The 23,413-nt window shown below is 41.5% G+C and overlaps 1 protein-coding gene across 2 annotated transcripts in view; it reads right to left on the reverse strand.

The window, feature by feature from the left end:
- Positions 1-23,413, reverse strand: part of ARHGAP6 (Rho GTPase activating protein 6) — a 436,053-nt gene that overhangs the window by 66,086 nt on the left and 346,554 nt on the right. For both annotated transcript variants that reach the window (XM_036226473.1, XM_016131718.2), the window contains exon 2: positions 13,445-13,604. In XM_036226473.1, the coding sequence (XP_036082366.1) occupies positions 13,445-13,604 (160 nt within the window). The remainder of the gene's footprint in view (positions 1-13,444; positions 13,605-23,413) is intronic.

Here is a 23,413-nt window from a genome sequence, read left to right on the forward strand (position 1 = left end):
TAGAAGAGAGAGGAGGCTGGACACAAAGGGGAAGCTGATTCCCAGGAACGTGGCCACCTCGGCTTCTTGGCAGGAAATGCGGCTGCAAGCTCAGGATAGTAAAACCAATGGGACCAGGGCAACGCTCTGGTGTAAGAGTCGAACTGGGATTAACCCCAGGGATTTAGAAGAGGGGCCAAAGCAGAGATCTCATCTCCAGCCTAGAATAAGTGTTCTCTGTCCATGGGGTGTTGTACCACAGAACATGATGAATCCCTTTCGCACGGGAATATTATTTTACATTATCACAGGCATCTGTTTAAACGACATCTTCCCCAGGAAAGAGGCTCATTCCCTGTCCACTGGTCCACCCACTGCTCCATCCATCCCTCTACCCAACGCTGATCGATCGCACATTGTAGGTGAGACAGAACTAGGTGTTATGAACCCGGATGAATGGACTCTATCTCTGCCTTTGAGAAACTCAGTTTAGTGCGAAAGACAGATACGTGGAAACCTAATTAAAGCAAAACGAAGAAATGCTTCAGTGGAGACATTCACTAGGTGGTATAGGTCAGAAGTGAGAAGGTCGTCCCCAGCTCTGCTCGGAAAGGCTAACGTTTGAGTTTGGTCTTAAAGGACAAAGTTACTCTTTTCAGGGACCTTTGAATTTTGATAGGGGTTTCCCTGATAAATCACAGGGTGATCGCTTAGTCTAGAAAATCCTTTCTTATCCTATGCCTCTTAATGTTTTATTCTTAGTAATCCAATCCTTCATCAAGCAAGCACTCTATTGGTGAAAAAAGGTGAGAGAATTGCAAATTTAGGAGTGGATTGATTGATATTTGCTTTAGTGGGAACTAGGGCTCAAGAGAGTGATAAGAATTTTCGAAGAAAACAACCTACATAGAAAAAGTAGAAAACAATGTATTCAAGGTCAAACTTTGGATCTCATTATATGTGTGTATGTGTGTGTGTGTGTGTGTGTGCGTGTGCGCCATCTTAAAAGAAATCTCCCATGCTATAGACTGTTGGCTATTTAATCAAATACATAGGTCGAAGTTTTCATTTATAGTTCACCTTATCTTTAGCAATTCTTCCATTAACCTTGATTTACATAGAAAGCAGGTAGAAATAGTGTTATCGAGTCATCGTTCTTGGTTGTAAGTCCCAACGCACTAAACACTATTTCTTTATTCCACTAGCACCTCGTGGGTTAGAATTTTCAAAATCGTTTCCAAAGTGTCTATGTTTCTCAGGGAAGGAAATATTCATGGTATTCTTAAGCAACACAGATGCCTCTCCTTAGAGCTGAGGCTCCCAAAGTACTTGTGAAATGTACTAATCCCCCACAGTTTACATGTTCAAGTGGTGGTGGAATTATCAAAACTGTGGTCAGAAAAAAAGAAAGAACATGCTGTAAGTCTCTTAGTGTTGTAAGAGGAGTCATATCTTGGAGGTCACTACGTTTCCAGCTAAATTCAACACTAAGGAAACCTTTTCTGTTTTATATAAATGCTTTTGGCAAGGTAATTAGTTCTGAAATTTTCTTCAGGAGGGAAAACTTGTAGATTCTTGAACCTCGAAGCAAGTATTTTTCTAATACAGAAAATCCTTGAGATATTTGATTTGTTGAGCTCGTCTCATTATTCCATCAAAACGTGAGGTAAGGAAGCAGATCGCATGGCCACAATGCCACGGGTTTCAAAGCTCAAGTACAGTTTTTCCCTAACCAGGCGTTCTCTGTAATTGCTGTTTGCTGTAATAACTGGTCATGATCAAATTATGCCCTTGAAGGATCTTTTACTTGCTGTCATTTTTTCCATATTCAAGTGTTATGAGTTAAAAAAAAAAAAAGCAAAAAAAAAAAAAAACTCTAACTATCAGCTCGTGTGTTGCTGGGCAACCCTGCTGTTACTTTTTCCTAAGCTGGGAGCTCGTCTGTCCTTCCAGGCTCATAAATTTGCATTTTTTTAATTTCATGTCCCTTAAATGGAAACTGGTATTTTTTAACTTAGTCTAGGTAGGCATTGTATTTGCAGAGACAGAAGTTTCCAAACATCAGAGGAAGAAAAATGGCCTCTGGGAAGTCATTTTCTTAAGTTATGTTTCTTTCGTGGTGTGTACAGGAAAGAAAGCAGGTAGGAGAACAGAAAGACAGAAATCGCTTATCCCAGAGAAATACCTTGGATTGTTAATTAAAGGAAATTCGACTCTAAATTATAGAATTTTGTCATTACTAATTTTAAAGCCAAAGTTCGTAGTTCAAGTTGAAACGGTAGTCAGACGAGGGTGTCTAAGCATGGTGTGAGTTTTGAACTCTGAAAGGGGCTAATGCTCTCTACTGTCTTTTGACACATATTGTTGCATACTGCACAAGAAAGAAGGGAATCAAATACCTTTAAGTCATAAACTTTCACCCCTGGGAACTCCTCCAAATTTCTGCCAGTTGCTCCCGTAAAAACATCTCTCACAAATTTGGTAACTGGACAGATGATGTAATTAGATGACCACTAATACTAATACTCATTCTTTCCTTTGCCATTCTTGTTTTAGACCATTCTTTGAGCTGCGATTAAAATCATTGAATTTTTAATCCATTCGATTTCTCAAATATTTCCTGCACCGTGAAAGCAAAGAACACTATACTAGACACTAGATCAGATAAATACGATATAAGAATAGTTCCCTCCCAATTGCTTATTTGCAATGGCAGACGATCACTGCCACTGCACACCAATAGTTTGTAATCTACATCCATCTTTATCCTACTGAACCCGCCAATTTTGATTTTCCCTATTTTGTTAGGCACTCACCCTCCATGTAGTCATGCATCCTGGGATGAGTCCTCACCCCAGGCTCAGGAAAGGAATCTTAGGTCAAGCCAGTTCCGGTGATTTCTTTCTGCTTGCCAGTATTGATTTGGGCACTGGCAGGTGTTGCAATTCTAGGGCGTTAGGCGGGGAGGAAGTCTCCCGGGAGGTAGCAGTAAAAACACTTCTCTACCTCTTCACGCTGCCACAAAGAGCAGTGATGTCAGAGGCTGCTGCAGCCATTTTGTGACAATGAAGGAAGCCAGCCTAAGAACACAGTGGCCCACCGAGGATGGCAGGGAAGAAAGATGGAAGGCCACTGCATTCATTAGCCTATCTGTGGGCTCCCTGGAAAGTAATATAATCAATTTCTTTATTGCTTAAGCCACTTTTGGTTTGGTTTCCATAATTTGCAGCCAAAGCATCCTAACAGAGCGCAATACAAAACTCTGTGGTGGGCTGTATTTTCTACTTACATTTGAACCAACCTTATCATGTAATGCCAGGCATCCCTGAAAAAGACATCCTGGAAGTTTTGAATTTGGGTGTATTGGGTGAGATCTAAAATAAGGGGGGTAAGAGGAAGGAGATCAGTTTACAAAGAATTGTAAATCTGTAAATAAGTCCTTAAAGATAAATACTGCTAAGTTCTCAGTTATCAAATCAGATAGTGATAACAAAGCTAATAATCTCCACTGGAGACTGACTTATTATTAAAGTCGTCCATTTAATTTACTTACATTCCTATACACTGCATGGTGGCATCAGTTGTTAAAGCAATTCATAAAAATATTCAGTTCTTTTTCTTGTTTAGTGCCACCAAAGGAATTTATTACTCACTTTGAAAAAATATTTGGTGACATATGAAATAAACACTGAAACATCTGAGAGTTACGAAGGTATGATCACTAAAACACAATGATTTCAAAATGAAGATAGTGAAGAAATTGAAATGACTGTAAATTGCTATATCAAATTAATGCTAATCTCTTAAATCAGAGGTCAGTAAGCTTTTTCTATAAATATCCTCAGCCTTGTGGGCCCTATGGTCTCCACTCCACTGTTGTAGCAACTAACAGCCTTAGACAATACAGAAACAACGAAGAAATGAGTGTAGCTTTGTTTTAATAAAACTTTATTTACAAAAACAGGCAGCGGGCTGGATCTGGCCATTGGGCTGTGGTTTGCCTACTCCTATCTTAAGTGAAGACGTCTTAAACTACTTTTCCAGAATTTCCATTCGTAAAAAATTTATAAACACCCACTAATTGAATTTTTAAAATAATTTTGAGGGCTCAATTTCAAATTATCTGAAAAGACTGATTGGTTTAAAAAGAACACTTGGTATTTAATTTCAGTTAATACTTATTCGCCTTTGTTTTGCCCATGGGGAAACTAAGAAAAAAGCAAAAATGGAAGCCGCTGTTCATATTTCACATTTCGAGGATGGAACATTCTTTGCAATTATCAAGTTTACTTTTGGGCCACGATCCCAACAGAGAGAATGGTGTACTCTTGAAATCTTTGAAAGGTGCCAGAATATTTCAGAGACTGCAATGACAAAAGCTTTGTCCAAGATGCCAAAGCCTTTTGCAATACTAGTTGCTGCTCCAAAAAAGATATATAAATACGTGTAAATGTGACCAATAGGGACAAGGTCTTGGATAGAAAACTATATTGTCTGAGAATATGAAGGGGGCCATAATGGAATATGAAGGCACAAAGCATACGGCTTAAAGGACCACACACTATCGTACTGGCCTGTCCGCTTGGCATCAGAACAAAATCACCCAGCAGCGCACACTTGAGAACTTGACATGATAAAAGCCCTGGGGTACAGAGGAGAGCATCCAAGGAGAAAATTACAAAAGAACCTGCAGAGAAACCTCTCCGTCATTTCTGGCTTTTACTGGAATAGGAAGATGAGGCGACTTCTTCTGTCTGTAAGGGTCACCAGAGGTCACTTGGATAGATGATATCTACTGCTCTTCCAACATGATTGATGTAGTTGTCTTTTCTCTATTGACTCCTTGAGGATGTGGACTACTTCTGGCATGACTCTGTAGCCTCCTAAATTTAGAGACGTCTACCTCTTTTAATCCTAAAGCCACATATGTACCTCCTCCAGGCTGTCCACCTGGCTTTGGAGTAGGAGAGAGAGCAATGAAGCAGCACAGGAAGGCCTCTGGCTGGCATTCCATGGCTGAGCTCTAGGCAGAGAAGGCATCAGATGCTTAAGCCGAGGGCCTAGCCGAGGTTCGTCCCTGTGGCCCTACAGAAACAACGCTCCATCCACCTTCCAAGGCCGTAAGAGCCACGGCAAAGGATAATCAAAAGTTTTCCACACTGACACTTTTATTCTTTTCCTCTTGATTGCCTCTTCTCCAGCCCATCTGCCTTCTAAGACTGCGCTAATCAAATCGTGGGTCATAACCTATTAGTGAATCACGAAAATGTGAGTCACGACAAGTGTTTTTTAGAAAATGACAGACTCAAATAGAGGATAATAGGAGAGAAGTTACAGAAAATATTAAAGTGTATCTCTGACAAAGATAAGTACCATTTGGTTCATATGTTTCCTGGGATGAGATGTAAAATGTACTTCTTACCATCAACTGTGGACAAAAAGTTTGAAACCTACCGTTCTAAGATAAATAACCTTAAATCTGTGATACATTCCTAGAACAAGCCATGAACAAAATGGATTTCTTCTTTTCTATGCAATACTATCATAAATGGCTTTTGAGATCAGTACGCAACAGAGGGCCTCAAGAGTTATTTGTTTTTTGTTGTTTTTCCAACGAAGGAGCAGATTCGGTGGTTAAAGATTACCGTGTTGGTTTTAGGTGTGGCGGGCAGAATGAGGGCGTGAAACCATGAACTGAGGAAGGCAGCTGAGGGTTCATGGCTATGGTTAAGGTGAGACACAATGATAAAGTGTCTAGGGTTGAGGGCAGATATAAGCGAGGGTGATATGGTCATGGTGATAACGACAATGTAACGGTGATGGGTAACTTTGGCAGGATATAAGATTTTGGGAGATGTTTTAAGCTCATCATGGTTATTACCTCATTTAAGCCTCACATCAACCCTTTGCGTCCATCCATTGAAGTTGGAAAGCGAGCATGGGTGGAGCAGTAGAGAAGCACTGAGGTTATCTCTAAATCATTACTGGGAATATTGGGGAAAATGAGAGAAAGGTGACTGATTCGCTTTAGAGAGATAGAGAAGAATGAAGGAAGGAGGTTAATTTTAAAGGAGGATATACGCATGCGCTTTCTCAACGATTTGCTAAGGGGCAGTGGACCCGTGTTCCAGATTCAAAGACAAATGAGATCTAGTCTTACTCCACGGGAAGTCACAGTCCTCTGGGAAGATCACAGAACAGGGAACTGTGAACACACAGAAGGTACAACTAACACTGCAGCTCACACGATAGAGACCTTTATTGATGGCCTCGAAGCCCAGTGGTCTAACCTTTTTTTGGTTGTGTGTGTTTCTATCAGCATTTCTATCTACAGTGGTTTGTGGATTTTACCCCAGGTTTCGACGTCATTTTTATTTACACGAAAAGCTTTCATAAACAGTCCTAGTATATCACTTCTTCGACTGAACATTGCCAGCAAGAATAACGTAGAAATAAGAGAGTTCTGTTTTTTCTGTCTTGGGTTGTTACATAAATACCCAAGCTTGATTTCTTTGCCCACCAGGTTGTCCTTACTTTTTTAAATCAACATTTAAATCACGAATCAAAGGAAGCTACAGTGTTCGCCTACCAAGAATATCATTTTCTTGATTTCATCGAGTTGTTTACTTGGGTTTTACATTGCCTAAGGGACAATGGTGAGCGACCGCTTTATAAGGAAGCCATATAATTGAGCAATTTCGAGGCGTCAGGGTACTCTTTTATTAGACTCTTGTCCACATTTTCTTAAACCATCAGCTATTCCTCATTCCATGATCCTGTTTTCAAAATATATAAACAAAGCCTTTTTCAATCGTGATATCGGAAATTAACTGAAGCAAGTGAGAAAAAACAGCACTAAAGGAAACATGAATACGCATTTCGCTCTTATGGAATGACTGGGCTTTAGGCCCTTCGTTTACAATATAATGAGGTTAAGCCACATCGCCTACACTAACCTGCTACACTGACGGTGGGAGAAATCAGTCACTTCTTTTCCTTTTACTTAAGACCAGAGGTCAGCAAATTTCTCCTGTAAAGAGCCAGATACTAAACATTTGAGGCATATGAGCTGTCATAACTCCGAGACGATATGTAAATGGACGAGCATGACTGTATTCCAATGAGACTTTATTTACAAAAACAGATGGTGAGCTGGGTTTGGCCAGTGGGCTGGTTTGCTAAACCCTGCCCACTAAAAAGCTATCAAAATAATCTTAATCGAGCCTAACATACTACCTGATGTATCAATTGTACTCCATTCATGTGTTTGGAATAAATGAAAAGTTCGTGCAGGCCATGAGGTGATGCTTAATTTCCGAACCATGCTCTCCACATTTGTTTCCTGGTTCTGCTGTTAAGGACTGGCCTGTGTACAGACTACAAAGTCTGACCCGAGAGCCTATGGCAAGAGCAGCCTTTGACCGGCCAGAAACATTCCATGGCTGCCTCCATGGGGCAACGTCAGGCTCACAGAGAGAACATTACTGATAGATATGATCCCTCCCACCGAAAGGTCTTCTGATTTCTACCACTAAACATTTCTCTAGGTTCTCTACAGAATCTTTGAAAATCCCTTCTCAAAATATCTTCGGTTTAGAAGGGGTGACAAATTAAGCTCATCAATCATCTCATATGGTTTATAGAAATCTTATTAGTTTTTAGTGTGTGTGTCTCCTGGCTGAATGGCTATAGAGGAGGGAGGAGCCACAAGAGGTGAGAAGCCTAGGGCCCTGAATAACTGCATGGAGCAGAGTTCACCCTCCTGACCCTCATGGCCAACCTGTACTGGATGCTGCCTAAGAAAAAACTTACAGTGTTAAGGCACCTTAACAAATACAAGTATATGTCTGTGAGATATATTCTTATTAGAACTGTTGGGCCATTTACATTATATGTTGCCAAATTGCTTTGTAAGTTGCTGCCACAATTAGACTCCTACCAACAGTATATGAGTATCTGTTTTCTCATCAAATATATGATCCAATTTCTGAAGCCATTCTAATCAAAGGGAAAAAAAATCTCCTTGATGTTTAGCTTGCGTTTCTTTAATGGATATGAGGGTGAATATTTTTTCAAATATTGATAAACCACTTACATTTCTCCTTTTTCTGTGAGATGCCAGTAATTTGTCTATATTTTAATTATCTTTCCTATATTAATTTGGTACAAAGCTTTCTGTAGAAAAGTTAGTCTTTAGTTTGTCACATGTGCTCTAAATTTATATTTATTTATTTGTTAGCAGCACAGGTGATACTATATATTTTTTTTAAGTAGTGAAATGTGTCTCTTTACGTTTTCTGGGTGGTGCCTTTTCTTATGTAAGTTATGTGTAAATATCCAGCTATGTTTTGTTATGGTGCATTTATAGTTTCATTTTTTAATCTTTAAATCTTTCTTTCATATCAATTTATTTTGATGTAAGGAATAAGGTCAGAATCCAGCTTTTTCTCCTCAGTGGTTGTCTCATTGTCACAAATACAATAATCTATCATTTTCCCCATGACAAGAAAGGCAATGCTTATCATGTCATAAATTCTCATATCTATTTTAGTTCATTTCTGAACTCTGTTTTCTCCCACTGATCTGCCTGTTGTAAAGCAGTACGCTACTTACGCTACTCTTTTATTGTCTTAGTTTCATGACATTTTAATAAATGAATAAAGATAACTTTCATTTGACCTCTTTTTCATATTTTCTCCTTCCTACTCTCACATAATTATTTGCCCACATGATGTTTACATCAGTTTAGCGATATTACAGAAACGAATTTTGTTGGTATGTTTTTTGGAATCACATTCAGTTCGTAGATCATTAATGACATAATTAACCTCTTTATTTTCTTGATTTTTCTTATTCCCCCCCAAAAATATATGTCTTTTCTATTTATTCCTAACTGCTCCTCTTATCCAACTTAGATTCCATGGCCCGGGATTACAATCAGTCCCTTGGAAATTGGATTTGTTTCCTATCGCTGCTGTAACAAATGACCACAAATTCAGTGGCTTAAATAACTCAAATTTATTATCTAATATTTCTGGAGGGCAGAAGTTTGAAATGAGTCTCACTGGACTAGAATCAAGGTGTTACCAGTGCTGTGGTCTTTTTTTAGAAGCTCTAAGGAGGATCTGTTCCCTTGCCTTTTCCAGCTTCTACAGGCTGCTTGCATTCCTTGGCTCATGCGCCTTTCCTCTGTCTTCACGGCCAGCAACGGCGCATCTCTATGACCATCCTCCACGGTCATCTCTCTCTCTGACTACAGCAGAGAAAGATTCTCAGCTTTTAAGTCTCTGTGGGATTAGTTTGGGACCTCCCAGATCATCCAAGGTGGTCTCACTATCTCAAGGACTTTAACTGACCCCGTCTGTGAAATCCCTTCTGGCATGTGAGGTGACACGTTCACAGGTTCCAGGACTAGGACATGGCCATCTCTGGAGGCCAGTGTTCTGCCTCCTACAGATTATTCTCCAATGCCATGTCCCTCTCCACCATCAATGAAGTTGACTAGAAAATCCTAACTCCAGTGAGAAGAGATCTGAGTTAACCAGGGCTGGCGACTTTAAAGTGCGAAATGGGGTGTTTTCCTTCAGTAATCTTAAGCTGCCAGGATGTATATTTTGTGATTTAAATTCCTAGCATCTAACCTCAGATGCACGTTACGTACCGCCCTGCGATCCTACAACATTGCCTGTGCATCCGCCGCCCTCCCTCCCACTCCCTTCCTCCCCCCTCATACTTCCGGGACCTCCTTCCCATCCTCACACCTAGCACATGAAATCGCTTCCTAATTCACTGAGAGTGGAAAGGTAATTCCACATGCTCCGCTACCATCTCGTAATCTACTTGTATCTGTACCCATATAACCGATGTCCACCCATTACCATAGCTCAGAAGAAAGTCAAAGCATCTACTTGTGCCCTGGGTCGCACGCCTGCAGTACAATCTAGGAAATCACCTGAGTAACTTTCCAATGACCCAATCTCCGATTCTTCCCTCTCTGCGGTGAATCCCACCCAGCAGCTGATAAATATGTCATAATATCGTTCATCTGAGCCCTGGCGACACCGGTCTCACCGAGGGACGGGGTTCTTTAAACAGATGCCCGTAAATAATTCCCTACAATAGTCCTAAAGTGACAAAGAACAGAAAGGCGAGTTTGAGCATGTTTTCATTTTCATTATACTCATTGTCTCACTGGGCTTGGTATCATTTCTTTAGGCCGTAGGCCCTGGCCTCCGTATTTACATTCTTGGGTAAGTAAATCACACAGAGGATCTGACCTTGTTTACAAGTTCCTCTAGGGGGTTCGCATGGAACCAAGAGGCCACCCTCAGACCAAAGTCGCCATCACAGCCCTCGGCACAGGCCACGCATTTGAAAGATCTTAGTAAATATTTGCCGTCTATAATCATTTGCACAAAACAATAGCTTCAGAACTCCTAGGTGATGTTTATTTTTTCCCAACCAGCCACATAGTCCCAGCTCTCCTTCATAAGCAAGGAACTATTTGTAAATCATTTGTTCCCATTTTGATAGAAAATATCAAAGTAACTCCTGAACACCTTGATAGAGCACGTCTTTTTCTGAACGTGCTAGGAACCACAGTCTCAGAAATAAGCCACGAAGACAGAACTTCCAGCAGGCAAGTTTTACAAAACTGTTTGGTAAAGGTGATTTATTTCTCAGACTCTTTAAAAAGCAGGAACAGAGAGAAACATTAAATTAACTGGGTTTAAAAACAAAGCTGCAAAGAATATTTGTTCCCTGATATCTGATGTACATTCAATCTAGGTTTGACATAATTTTTTAGAGTCATCGTTCCCTTCACTACAAATTGGGTTTGTCAACAACATTGTTTTTTTGTTTAAGGAACTGAAAGAACATCTGTGTTTGTGAAAGGGAACTAGGAGTCTCGGGCCCACCTGGGCCACCTTGTGAATTACTGGGAAGGGGAGGGCAGGCCGCATCTCCACCCCACCACCAGACCTCGACAAGGCGGGGCAGGCTGAGTCTGTACCAGGCGGCAGCAGTGACCGACCTGACAGTCCTTAGTACTCATTTTTCACCAGTTGCCAAAGTGGTTTTCTTCTTCATTATGCTGAGGGTCTCTATGTGTTAGATTAGCCTGGAAAGGTATAACGGGGGGAGAGATTCCTCCAAGGGGGGCCTGGCTGTGATTGTAGGGGCAAGCAGAGCGCGACGAGGGAGCTAATGGAGCGGAGCCGAAGCCAGCGAGATGCGCCCGATCCCCCAGCCCCCTGCCCTCATCTCCCGCTCCCTTCTGAACTCTGTTGTGACCTCCAGCGGTCCCAGATTCCAGCGTAAAGAAGGACAGTGGCCCTAAGAATCAACATCCACTGGAAACCTCCATGTGGTCAGCGTTTTTGGGCTTCTCTTTCTAGTCAACCAAATGGAGCCTCAGAGGCGAATGCCCCAGCTCATGCTTGGGGAAGTGAGGGGGCAAGTCCTCACTCCTTGATCTTCAGGCTCCCAAGCCAGTGCCCTTTCCAGGAGCCACAGATGAGCCACGCAAACAGCGCCACCGGCACGGTTGTTGACAGACTGAGAGTACGTGTCTACGTGTATATCAAGGCCGCTCGACCACCGCACTTGGACACCTGTGGCCTGGCAATGCTTGGTGCGGGGGACTGTCGTGTGTATTATAGGATGTTTGACAGCATCCTGGCTTCTACCCACTAGATGTCAGCTGCATCCTTCCTCAGGCTGTGACAACTAAAAGTGTTGGCAGACACTGTCAGATTTATCGCGGGGATAGAGGGCAGAATCACCCCTTGTTGAGAACCACATATCTGTGTGTGCGTGTGGATAATATGACATGGATTAGTTTATGAATAAATACTCACAAAGCATCCCCTCAGCCCCCTAATAGAAGAAAACAAAGTAGGAGTTCCGCAGATACTGAAATCCCCCAAAATGATCTTCTAGCGTTCAAGATGTCCGCTACCCCCTTCCGCTTTCTTCACGTTCCAGGCACGCCAGCTTTTATGGTGGGCTTACCCTATTTGTATAACATTATAACCTCAGATCACCTTCCTGCTACACACGAATATACACTGTAAAGTGCCCCTACAGAAGGTGGTAAACAATCAGAAACAGACCTTTACGGATAAATGAATTTCAAATACACACTTCTCATCTTTAGCAGAATCAGGATCTGTGTCTGCAAAAACTCAGCCGGCCAGGCCTGCACTGGCTCCCATGTCAGAGCGGTGAACCCCCAGCTCAGACGTGCCAGGTGAAGGACTAAATAAAAATGACACCTCACACTTGTTAGAATGGCTATAATCAACAGGACAAGTAATAACGAGTGTTGGAGAGGATGCAGAGAAAAAGGAACCCTCATACACTGCTGGTGGGACTGCAAATTGGTACAGCCGCTATGGAAAACAGTATGGAGGTTCCTCAAACAACTCAGAATTGATCTACCATATGATCCAGCAATCCCTCTACTGGGTATTTATCCCAAAGACTCGAAAACCCATATCCAAAAAAAATATTTGCACACCGATGTTCATAGCACCATTATTCACGGTGGCCAGGACATAGAAGCAACTGAAGTGTCATACGATAGATGATTGGCTAAAGAAGCTGTGGTACATGTATACAGTGGAATATTACTGAACCATAAGAAGAGATGAAATACCACCATTTGTGACAACATGGATGGACCTTGAGATAATCATGCTAAGTAAAATGAACCCCACAGAACAAGTTGAAAACCACGTGATATCACTTATATATAGGATATAAACCTCAAAGCAACAAATGAAGAGGACAAGTAAACTGAGACTCACGGACATTGACAATAAACTAATGGTTACAAGCGGATAGGGGGTGGGGGCAAGGGGGAGGTAGATGGGGTAAAAGGGGTCAAATATGTGGTGATAAAAGAAATCTAACTATGGGAGGTGAACACACAGTGTAAACATATATATGCCTTACTCTTAAAGTGTACAGCTGAAACTTATTGGATTTCGTTAACCAATATCACCATAAAAAAATTAATTAATTAGTTTTAAAAAATGAGTTAGCATTGGTATAATCCCTGATTCTGGGTTTGCATAAGGTCAAACGAGAAGTTTAGCTGATTGCTAAAACATTCTTTTCAACTGGTTAATTTGAAATCATGTTAAGACAGATGCGGTTTTTCTTCAAACCCTTTAAGTTGACCTTTCTGAAACTCCTTTTTAATTGGTTGTTCTGAAGCCACATAGATTGTTGAGCGACACAGGGCTTTTCTTTTTAAAGGCCCTAGCTGACCTTCCCTTGACGTAAACTTAGATGACATGTAAATTGCCCCACTTAAACCTGTCTTTCAAAATGGACACTAATGCCTGCCAATGATCACGAAGCTGGAGCGTCCTTCCTGTGTTGTGTTAGGTGTGAGATGAGTTTGTAGCTTGCGGCTGTGGCAGAGTCATTGTCAGAGTGACAGACAAGGCCTTACCTTTGGGAATGGTGATCTGACAGCTCAGGTCACAGTCCTGCTGCAACTGATAAAAAGCCACTTCCTGCAGCCGGGCTCTCTCCAGCTCTGAGAGACTCTGGATGGGGACCGACCTCAGCCGCACGCTGCGGCCAGACATGCTGTTCCAGGTAAAGTCACCCTGCAGACCAAGGGGAAACAGCCAGGGTTACTCAGTTTGCCTGCATCTCACAAACATCCTGCTCTCTCTTAGTAATAACGTCAAGCAAACGCCATCATTTTGCTTCGAAATTGGCTCTCGATCCCTAAAATCAGACCCACTTTTAGTTGACCGTGGATTTTCTCAGTCAGTTGCAAAAATCAAAATCTCAGGGACCTGCTGGGTCACCCGATGCCATGTAATGATGCACACACGGGCCAAAGGAAACTGCGCAGAAAGGTGTTTCGAGGGTCCTACTGCTGCTCTTTGATGGGAACATATGGACATTTTTTAGTTTTGTAACAGGGAAAATGGCCACCAATAGCCACCACGCATGCGGGATACGGGAGGGTGCGTGTGTGTTGACAGATGCCCTGCACCAGTGACTGTGCCCGGGGCTTTTCCATCACTCCCTCCGACAACCTGATGAGCTGGTTACCATTTTTAACGCTATCTAACAGAACATTGAATAATACAATAACATTATATGATATAATATAGTTATAATACATAACATATTTTAATTTTAATATATAATTATGATACATTATTATAATATATACAGATACTCCTTGACTTACAATGAGGTGCCATCCCAATAAACCCATTGCGATTCAAAAATATCGTAAGTCGAAAATGCATTTAATACACCTAAGCTACCGAACATCACAGCTTAGCCTGGCCTATCTTAAACGAGCTTAGAATGCAATGTCCAAAACACACAAGCAACATTGTCCACTGCAGTACTGGTTGTTTATCTTACTGATCGCATGCCTATCTGGGGGCTGGGCCTCACTGTCATCGCCCAGCATCGCAAGAGTGTCGCATCACGAGATTGTCGCAGCGCATATCGCTAGCCCAGGAAAAGATCAAAATTCAGAATTCGAAGTACAGTCTGTACTAACTGTGTATCGCTGTAGCATCATCATAAGTTGAAAAATCCTAAGTCAAACTACTGTAAGTCAAGGACAGTCTGTACTTATGATACATCATATTAATATTATAGTAATACATATATATGTACATATTATTTAATATAGATACAATTGAGGTTTGGGGAGATTAAGTAATTTCTCCCAAACATAAAACCTATAAGATCTAGAAAGAACTAGGACTCAAGCTAAAAAAACTTATGCCCTTCAACTCTATGTTAAATTATAAATACTAAATTTCTATTTACAGAACACTAATGAGTTATTTTGAGCACAAGAAGTACAGAGATATGATCAACGAGAAGTACAAATATTTATGGAGACATTGAATGATAAATTACTCGACATCAAAGAATCAAAACAGAGATTCCCACAATCCTGTGCACGCACGCACATCCCGGATGTCCACTCAGAGCGAATGGCTCTACCCTCATTCACACAGTGAGAAGGTGATGGTAAGAAACAATACTTCACAGTCCTGTGAAACCCAATGTCCCCTTACCCAGCAGGACTCCCTGTGAGTGACAGGTATCAGCCAGGGGACCTATTGTTTCATCAACAATCGAGAAAAGTTTTAGAAGAAAGGAAAAGTGCTGGCCCCACAGGCACTGCTGAGGACTTGTTGCAGATGGGCGTGACACTTAAGGAGTCCCCTAAGACGTCACTGTCCTTACCTCTCACCCTTAAAGAAGGAAGGCAGAAAGACCGGCCCCTGCACTATTAAGATACCTTTGCTCCCTAATCGCAGCAAATTCCTGTCTAGAATGTTCACTCCAAAGAGTGAATGGCACTGTGTTAATGCTTTGATATTTTTCCTCTTTATCTGGGATTTCATTTATTTATTTATCCATTTAGTAAACAAAGGGAGAGATCATACTCTGGTAGGGGCAGAAAATAAGGTAAATAAAGGGTATATTGAGTTAAATAATGGTATAACTGCTAGGGAGGAAACCCCAAGCCACGGAGGGGTTGGCAGTGTGAGGAGGGGACAAGGACACGCAGCTGGAGATCGAGCGGCCAGGAAAGACCTCACAGAGAAGGCCACGTCTGAGTGGGGGGAAAGGAAGTGAGGGCTTTTTGTTTGTTTGTCTTTACATGTATGAATTTGCATCCAGAGAATAATGAGGAAGATTAACAGGAGCACACGAGAGGCTCAGGGAGCGGGGTGTGCCAATGAGGTGGGGGAGGGGAGCGAGTGAGCCAATCTAGGCGAAGTGGGTAGACTGGGGTCACATTTGGAGAACTGAGGAAAATGCTTCCGGGTCCACCGTACTTTGGATTTTTTCTTTTTTCTTGTTTTGGTATAACTGGATCAAGCACAACTTTAGACAGTTAGGAGTTGGGGACCCAGGCCTTGGGTGTACTTTTGCTCACACCCTTTAACTTGAGGGTACCACAAGGCACAATATCAGTGAATTGTTTTTTTCCCCTCCCCAAATGGGAAGTTCCAGATGAGTCGATGAGTTCCACGTATGAAGTTTAGGTATCTAAGAGAGTCAACTGCTTTTTAAGGTGTCAAAATAGAATTATATACCTATTTTTAAAGAACATTTTAAAATATTGCCTCCAATGGGCTCATTTATCTATATATAGCGGGAGTTGGCTATCTTTTTCTGTAAAAGGCCAGACAGTATATACTTCGGGCTTTGTGGGCCATGTGGTCTCTCTCAAACCCTGTCAAAACTACTCAGTTTTGCCACTGTGGCAGGAAAGCAGCCATAGACAATCCATAAATGAATGAGTGTGGCTGTGTTCCCATAAAACTTCATTTACAAACAAAGGCAGAAGACCAGCGGACCGTAGTTTGCCAACCTCTGAACCATAGCTTCTGACTGCAACAAACCAATCCCTAGAAGGTACATTTTATTTTTATTTACTATGTCCTCTTGGTTAATTAATTCAAACAGAACTGAATGCGCACCTGTCCTTAAGGAGTTGAATTTTGGTAGAAAGAACATTTGCAATCCATAAAATATGGAGATTGTGATACTAGAAATAAGTACCAAATATAGCAGGGCCCCTGGAAGAAAAGGCCTTGACATTTGTCTGGGGATCAAGAAGGGCTTTATAGAGAAGGTGGTGTTTCAGTGGAGACTTAAAAGTTGAACTAGAGGGGTAAGGGTTTGCCCAGTAGAAACGCAACATTGGGAAAAAACAAAAAACAAAAACAGAAAACAAAATAGTGGCTGCCGAGGCAAATGAATTTGAGAGAACAGGCTTGTTTTGAGAAATTATAAGGCTGAAAGGAGGAAAACAGCGGGAGGCGAAGCCATGCAAAAGTCAGGCCAGATCCTGGAGGTCTCTCTCTGCAGGCATTGCAAAGTCGATTGGATTTTACTCAGCAGGTGATGGCTAGCCATGGAGAAACCTCCGGGTCGGTCGAAGAGGAACATGCTCAGATCCACATATAGGAAAGAATATTGGAAACGAATTTCCGAAAGAATTGAGGGAGGGAGCAGGTCGAAGACGTAGAGATCAGAAAAGATGCAGGGCTAAGTAAGATGATGACTCATATTTGAACAGTGAGACATTTAGAACAACATAGATAGATGCTCAGGGACAAATCAGATGCAGTGGGGGTGGTGGGAGAGGCGAAGTCTAGAATGACTTATGGATCTAGCCTGAGCCACTGGGACGATGGTACACTAATCACCAAGATAAGGAAAGGCAGAGGAAATTAGGTTTCATGGGGGAAGAAGGAAGATGTTCAAGTTTTGACATTCTTAAAGCGATATTTTATTTTAAAAAATAAATAAATAAAATACACTCCCAAATCTGGCAGAACAGTACCCGGCCAGTTTTACATCTTTCTTGAGCCTTCATTTTCTTTTTGCAACTGAAACAGTTCCCATGCGATCAAGTCATACATAGTCTTGAAACTGTTTCACAAATGACTACACTTAGCATCATAAAAGGTAAAATGTGATGCTTTCAATTTCTCTTAGTCCGTTATCTATTACGGCCTGTGATTCTTAACTTCTTAGATGTTTTTAACTCCTTTAGTAAATCTGGAATTTTTAACCAAAAGATTAAAAAAATAAAAGAAGCCTTGGCCTATTTGTAACAACTTCAATTTTGGAGTTACTTTCTCCCCCAAGACCGGTTCTGTAGCAGCTGATGGCTGGGCGGATGGCTATAGCCAGAAAAGAGTGTGGTGCTTTCTTGGAAACAGGGCGTCTGCATTGGTCAGGCCCTGGGACAGTCATTTTCTGAAGGAGGCAGGTAATACTCTTTCCAGAGCCAACTGGTTCTTAAACAAATCCTTTGCCTCTGGCTGAAAAAACAATTTTCCTAGCAGAGAAGGTTATCAAGGAACAAAGAAAGAGGGACTTCACAGGTGCCTCCAAAGGTACCTATTATCAACTGAGCGGCATCTTAAGTAACGATATCATTCAATTACAGTTTTGATTATGGCTAATAGAGAAGATTGTCTCGGATTCCATTATAGGCCACAAACTTGAATGGCTGAAGCCTACAGAATATATACAGACCTGGAAGAGTCTGTATGAACTCATCACCGTCCCTCAGCCCTCCACCCTCGACCATCTGATTGCATTTTGCTACCTGTCAATCAGCAGTAATGAACACATCAAATAATCTGCATCCTCCCCTACGCCCCAATTCTCTCATTGCACCCAATCTGTATTTCCATGACTGTGAATTTTAAATAGAATTTGTTTTCGAATTGGGTACATGCAATTCTAATGTTTTATTTTTTTAAGCTAGAAATATATTAGGTCCATTACTGAGAAATTATAGAATTAACACGATTAACATATAGGCTAAAACCTATCTGTATCTAATGTAAACAGACAGAATCATTGAAGTTATTTAGAATTAGCATTAAGAAGCACAAATCCCACAAGCCAAATTAAAAGAGGCAAATTAAAAGTCTCTATACACTGGAATCTAGATTAACTGGAGAACAACTCACCAAAAGCATTAACTAAAGAGATTTCCTTTCCATCAGAAGTCTATGTCTCTACATTTAGAAAAAGAAGCAAAAGACAGACTGAAAAATCAACAATCTAGTATCCGCGATTTATTGAGAAAGGTCATTCTTTTGCGTGAAATCACATCTTTCCAAACAGACTTGATTTTCCCATAAAATGAAATTGATTGAAATCATTTTGGTTTTGGTCTCTACCACACTGTTTTCTTATGTCCTTGAGACAAGTCTCTACTTGCAGCATTTCTTTAACCTCAATCAACTGTAACCTTCCCAAGGCCAAGGAGCCAGCAAGGAGCGATTCAGGGCTTTTCAAAATATGGCCTGAGGATCCAGGACAGTGGAATTCCCCGTACAGGTGATTCTTGTTGAAGATGCAGGGTTCTAGGCTTTAAGGCAGATTTACAAAATATGGGTCTTCAAGAATGGAGCGCAAGCACCTTCATCAAAAAACCGGCATTGCCAGGTGATTCTTATTTTTGCACAATGAGGTTCAGATTGGTATTGTGGAAAAGACTTGGCTTCAAATAGATTATGAGCTCTATGGCAAGATTCAGAACATCTCTGAACCTCAGTCTCCTCATCAATAAGATGGAGCAAAGAACAAGACTTAACTTTCAGGTTCATAGTGATCATGTGACATGATGTAAGTCAATTTCTTGTACAGTCCTACTAGCTCCCAGCAAGCCCTAAATACGTGGCAATATAAGCTATAATTAATATTCATCATTATTCTGAATTTGCATCTCCCTTTTTAAGCCTGGCTGTTTTATTGACAACAAAAACTCTTAAGAAATGCATGTTGAATTCATGAATCAATGGCTCCACTCTGAGTAAGACATCGTTTCTAGGTGTTTACAAGCCAACCAGCTAAATTATGGTTCCGTATGGGTGAGAAACAGAAAAAAAGACCAGACCAGTAAATTAAGGCCCCCAAAATGGCATGTCATTTAGATCAACCATTCCAGGGCCTGAATTTCTTTGAACTGTTTTCTACTGTGGCCAGCCGTCATTTATGAATAATTAGTACAGCCCAGATGATCACATTGTGTTGCCGAAGCATGGCACAAGTTTCAAGACCAGGCTCACGACCAACACTTCTGAAAAGAGCTGCCTACTTCATTATAACTCCAAAATAAACATATCACCAATGACAAGGAACTCCCTTCTTCATGAGCTTCTGGGCAAAGTCCAGGGTATTTGTGTAGTTGTCACACCCCTGTTTGGACTCTTAGAAGAGGTTATTCCTTTATGAACTCAACGGAATAACATTTGCTAATTCTTCCTCTCAATTTTTCAGCCACTCCTTCTCAACAGATCTCTAAGAAGTTTTAACATATTTACTATATCGTAGAGATCTTTTATATTTTATTTGTCTATTCTGGTCTGCTTTTATTCAAGCGGGAATTTTTGAAAATTCTGACAGTTGGTAGGTATGGCAGTACATTTTTACCTTTTGCCTTAGTATATTAGCTAGTTATCGCTATGCGAGGTGTCAAAATTTCACAGTAGCATGATGTAAAAGTGCGTCTCTCTCATTCGACAAATACCTAATGAGCACCTTCTGCAGGCCAGGTGCTATTCTAGGCCCTGGGGATTCACTTGTGGACGGAACAAAGGGCCCCACCCCAAGGCAGCTTCCCGGCTAGTGGAGGAAGCTGATGAGACACAATTAAAATAAGTGAGTTAAGTTACATAGCAAGTTTGTACTAAATGATAAGCCCTAGAGATAAAGAGGGGTCCAGGAGGGTGTGGGGAATCGGGGGTGATGGGAGGGTTTCCAGGACACCCTTACTGAGAACATCATATCTGAGCCAACCCTCCCGGAGGTGAGGAACGAGTCAGGCGGACTTCGGGAGATGAGTGTCCCAAGGGCAGCTTGGAGATAGCAGCTAAAAGCAAAGGCTGGCAAACTAGGCTGCCTTGGTTCGAATCCCAGTTTTGCTACTTCCTAGCCATGTGGCTTTTAGCAGGTTATTCCCTCCCCCCCGTGTTTTACTGTCCTAATCTATGAAATGGGGGTGATGACAAGCCAGGGTATGGCAAGCTACAGTCTGTGAGCCAAATTCTGCCTACTGATTGCTTTTGCAATTAAAGTTTTATTGCAACGCAGCCACATTCATTTAGGTATTGGCTACTTTCACATTACGACGGCAGAGTTGAGTTTGGCAGAGACTTTTTGGCCTGAGAAACTGAACATATTTATTATCTGGCCATTTACAGAAAAAGTTTGGACTAGGCTACAAGTAAAGGCACATCTTTGATTAGGATTTGTCTTTGGGGTCAACATTTTCCACCTCTCCTAAGATGTTGTTTCTCTGGGTGACATCCCCGAGAGCCTGTAAAGAAATCACATGACGTGGTAAGACCTGGGGATATTGGAAAGTACGTAAAAGCTAGGGTGAAGTAAAAAGTTATCTGTAAATGGCCTATCCATCTGGATTATTGATAAACCAAAGAAGTAGAAATTAACACTGTCAAGCCCAGTGCTATGCTAACACCATTAAACAAACAAACAAATGAACAAACAAAAACACCACCAACAACAAACGTCACTCAGGTCTTACTTCCGGTGGAAAGAACCCTTCTAGTGGTTAGCACAAAGGGACTACAATCACGCAGGAGAAGTCCCCAGGGTCAAAAATGTCAGAACAGAAGGCCGACTTCATTCCTACCAGTCACCAATTGAGCTCTCAATGTTAAGCTTCGCTGGAGTCTTGGATGGGGAAGATGCAGAAAATGAAAACACTTGCAACAAGTAGAAAGTTCTCAATGACAGGGCCAGCATATGATGGTTTGGCTGGTTTTTCTATAATTCCATTTAGCTCACCGAAATTAGGACGAAAGACCCCTGGAGATAGCATGGACCTTGAAGACACTACTAACATTTATAGGTGGTCCACCCTCTGCTACTTACTTGTTCTAACCCCTTTGTATTAGCTTGTTTGATTCTTGTGACAACAACTCTAAAGACTGTGTTATCGCCGTTATTTGCATATTTCAGGTGAGGAAACAGGCCTGGGTCTCAAGTAACTTGTCACGATCACACACCTAGTAACTGGCAAAGTTGGGATTCGCAGGCTCCAGAATCCAGACCTATAACCACTATTTGCATTTCATCACTAATCACAATTCATCAGTTCAAACCCGAGTAAGATCTAAAGGAGTCAGGTGACTTCTGTGCTAGCAGAGTGGGATCGGGGGTGTCAGAGTGACATTCCGCCTCTTTCCACCCCCGAGTCTCTTCATTATGAGACATACCTTCATAATAAGGTAAGCCAGACAGAGCTGAAAAATCCAGAAGCTTAAGGTTCTTCTCTTTTGCAAAACAGAGCACATCAGATTTATTATTAGCCTTATCTGATATGCAAGTTGTTCTCCGAAGCGCTCACATTTATCATAGCCTCTGCAAGGACAATGTTACAGCGAGTTCAAGGAGCCCAGAGGGGGAGATAAGCCAATTTACTCTTGCAGACCTCAAAACAGCCCGTGTCGAATCTTTTGCAGAAATCAGCCCAATCGTGCGGTTCCGTTTCGGCACGGCATGCCCCACCCCGTTCCGGTTTGCTCATTTCAAGTCTCTCCAACATTATCAATCAATCTAAAAATAATGTTCTCATAAATCTCTATTGGCACAGACAGTACTTCGCTGTCACACATCTCAGACGGTGATCAATCTACTTTCTTCCCAAATCGCAAGACAGATGTGGAAAAAAATCACAACATTTTCTCACAATAATCTTCTCGAAAAGAAGTATAAGTACAGATATTTTTATTGCTTACCCATGAATTCTATTCGGCTGGGTCTTTGCTGTCCTAATTTAACTGAATTAGGCTTGTAGTAGGAACTGGAGACTGTTTTTTTTTTTTTTTAAATGTTTTTTTGTTTTGTTTTGTTGTGTTTTGGTAAAAAATGCATCCTGAAATGGCTGATTCCATCGACTGTCTGAGAAATGGCCCAGGTGCCATAGCTGTGACTCCTACAATACCTTTTGCTGCCAGAGACCTCCGCTACCTTGAATCTTGGGACCAAAAAAACAGTCTTTTCATCAGACCATTGAGAAGTTCTCGTCCCTTCTCGGAACGGAGACAGAGGCTGTCTCACTGAGAGAGAGAGAGAGTGTGTGTGTGTGTGTGTGTGTGTGTGTGTGTGTGTGTGTGTGTGAGAGAGAGAGAGAGAGAGAGAGAGAGAGTAAAAGAGAGAGTGTTGGGGGAGGGCGAAAAAGAATGCAGAGAAATTGAAACTGGATTTCCTGCTTTTTATTTTAACAAGACTATTTTGAAGAGGTATTCTAGAGTTAGGAAAGGATGCCTCTAAAAACTAAAAAAGTCCGCCTTCCCACAGGGATCTGCAAATGGTAATTGGATTGTAACTGTGCAAAGTGTCCTTATTAGGAATCAACCAAGGAATGTTGGAAGCCTGGGGTAAAACCCCTGAGAGCGCCATGGAGCGCACAGGGTGCTTTCTTTGTTTAGGACAAAGTCTCAATTTTGAAATTATATTTTCAAACCACTGACTTCTTCATTTTTCTAATACTAGTAAAAAAACATTTTAAAAAAACCAGAAACGTTTCATTGCCTTTTATTGAGAAACACAACACATGCTCTGAATTTTATGCTCTTTGTGGAACAATAGTCCTTGAGAAGTTGTTCATTTCCTGAACAGAGGATGAGGAGGTCAGAGTGAATGCAACCACGTGGTCATGTTTAAGAGGCTGCAGGTGGGGGTGGGGGTGGCAGGGAGAGATCCACGACGAGCAGAGAGAAAAGATTAAAAACGTATCCCGATCACTAATTACCTTGATCTCCATGTATTCCACATGGCACCAAACCAAAAACAACTCAGAAAGACATCTTTGTTTTCCAGCGATAGGAAGTTATAATTCTCTCGTGCTCTCGAGTGAATTCCA

The sequence above is a fragment of the Rousettus aegyptiacus genome, unplaced genomic scaffold, assembly GCF_014176215.1.
Source record: "Rousettus aegyptiacus isolate mRouAeg1 unplaced genomic scaffold, mRouAeg1.p scaffold_m13_p_9, whole genome shotgun sequence".
NCBI lineage: Eukaryota > Metazoa > Chordata > Mammalia > Chiroptera > Pteropodidae > Rousettus > Rousettus aegyptiacus.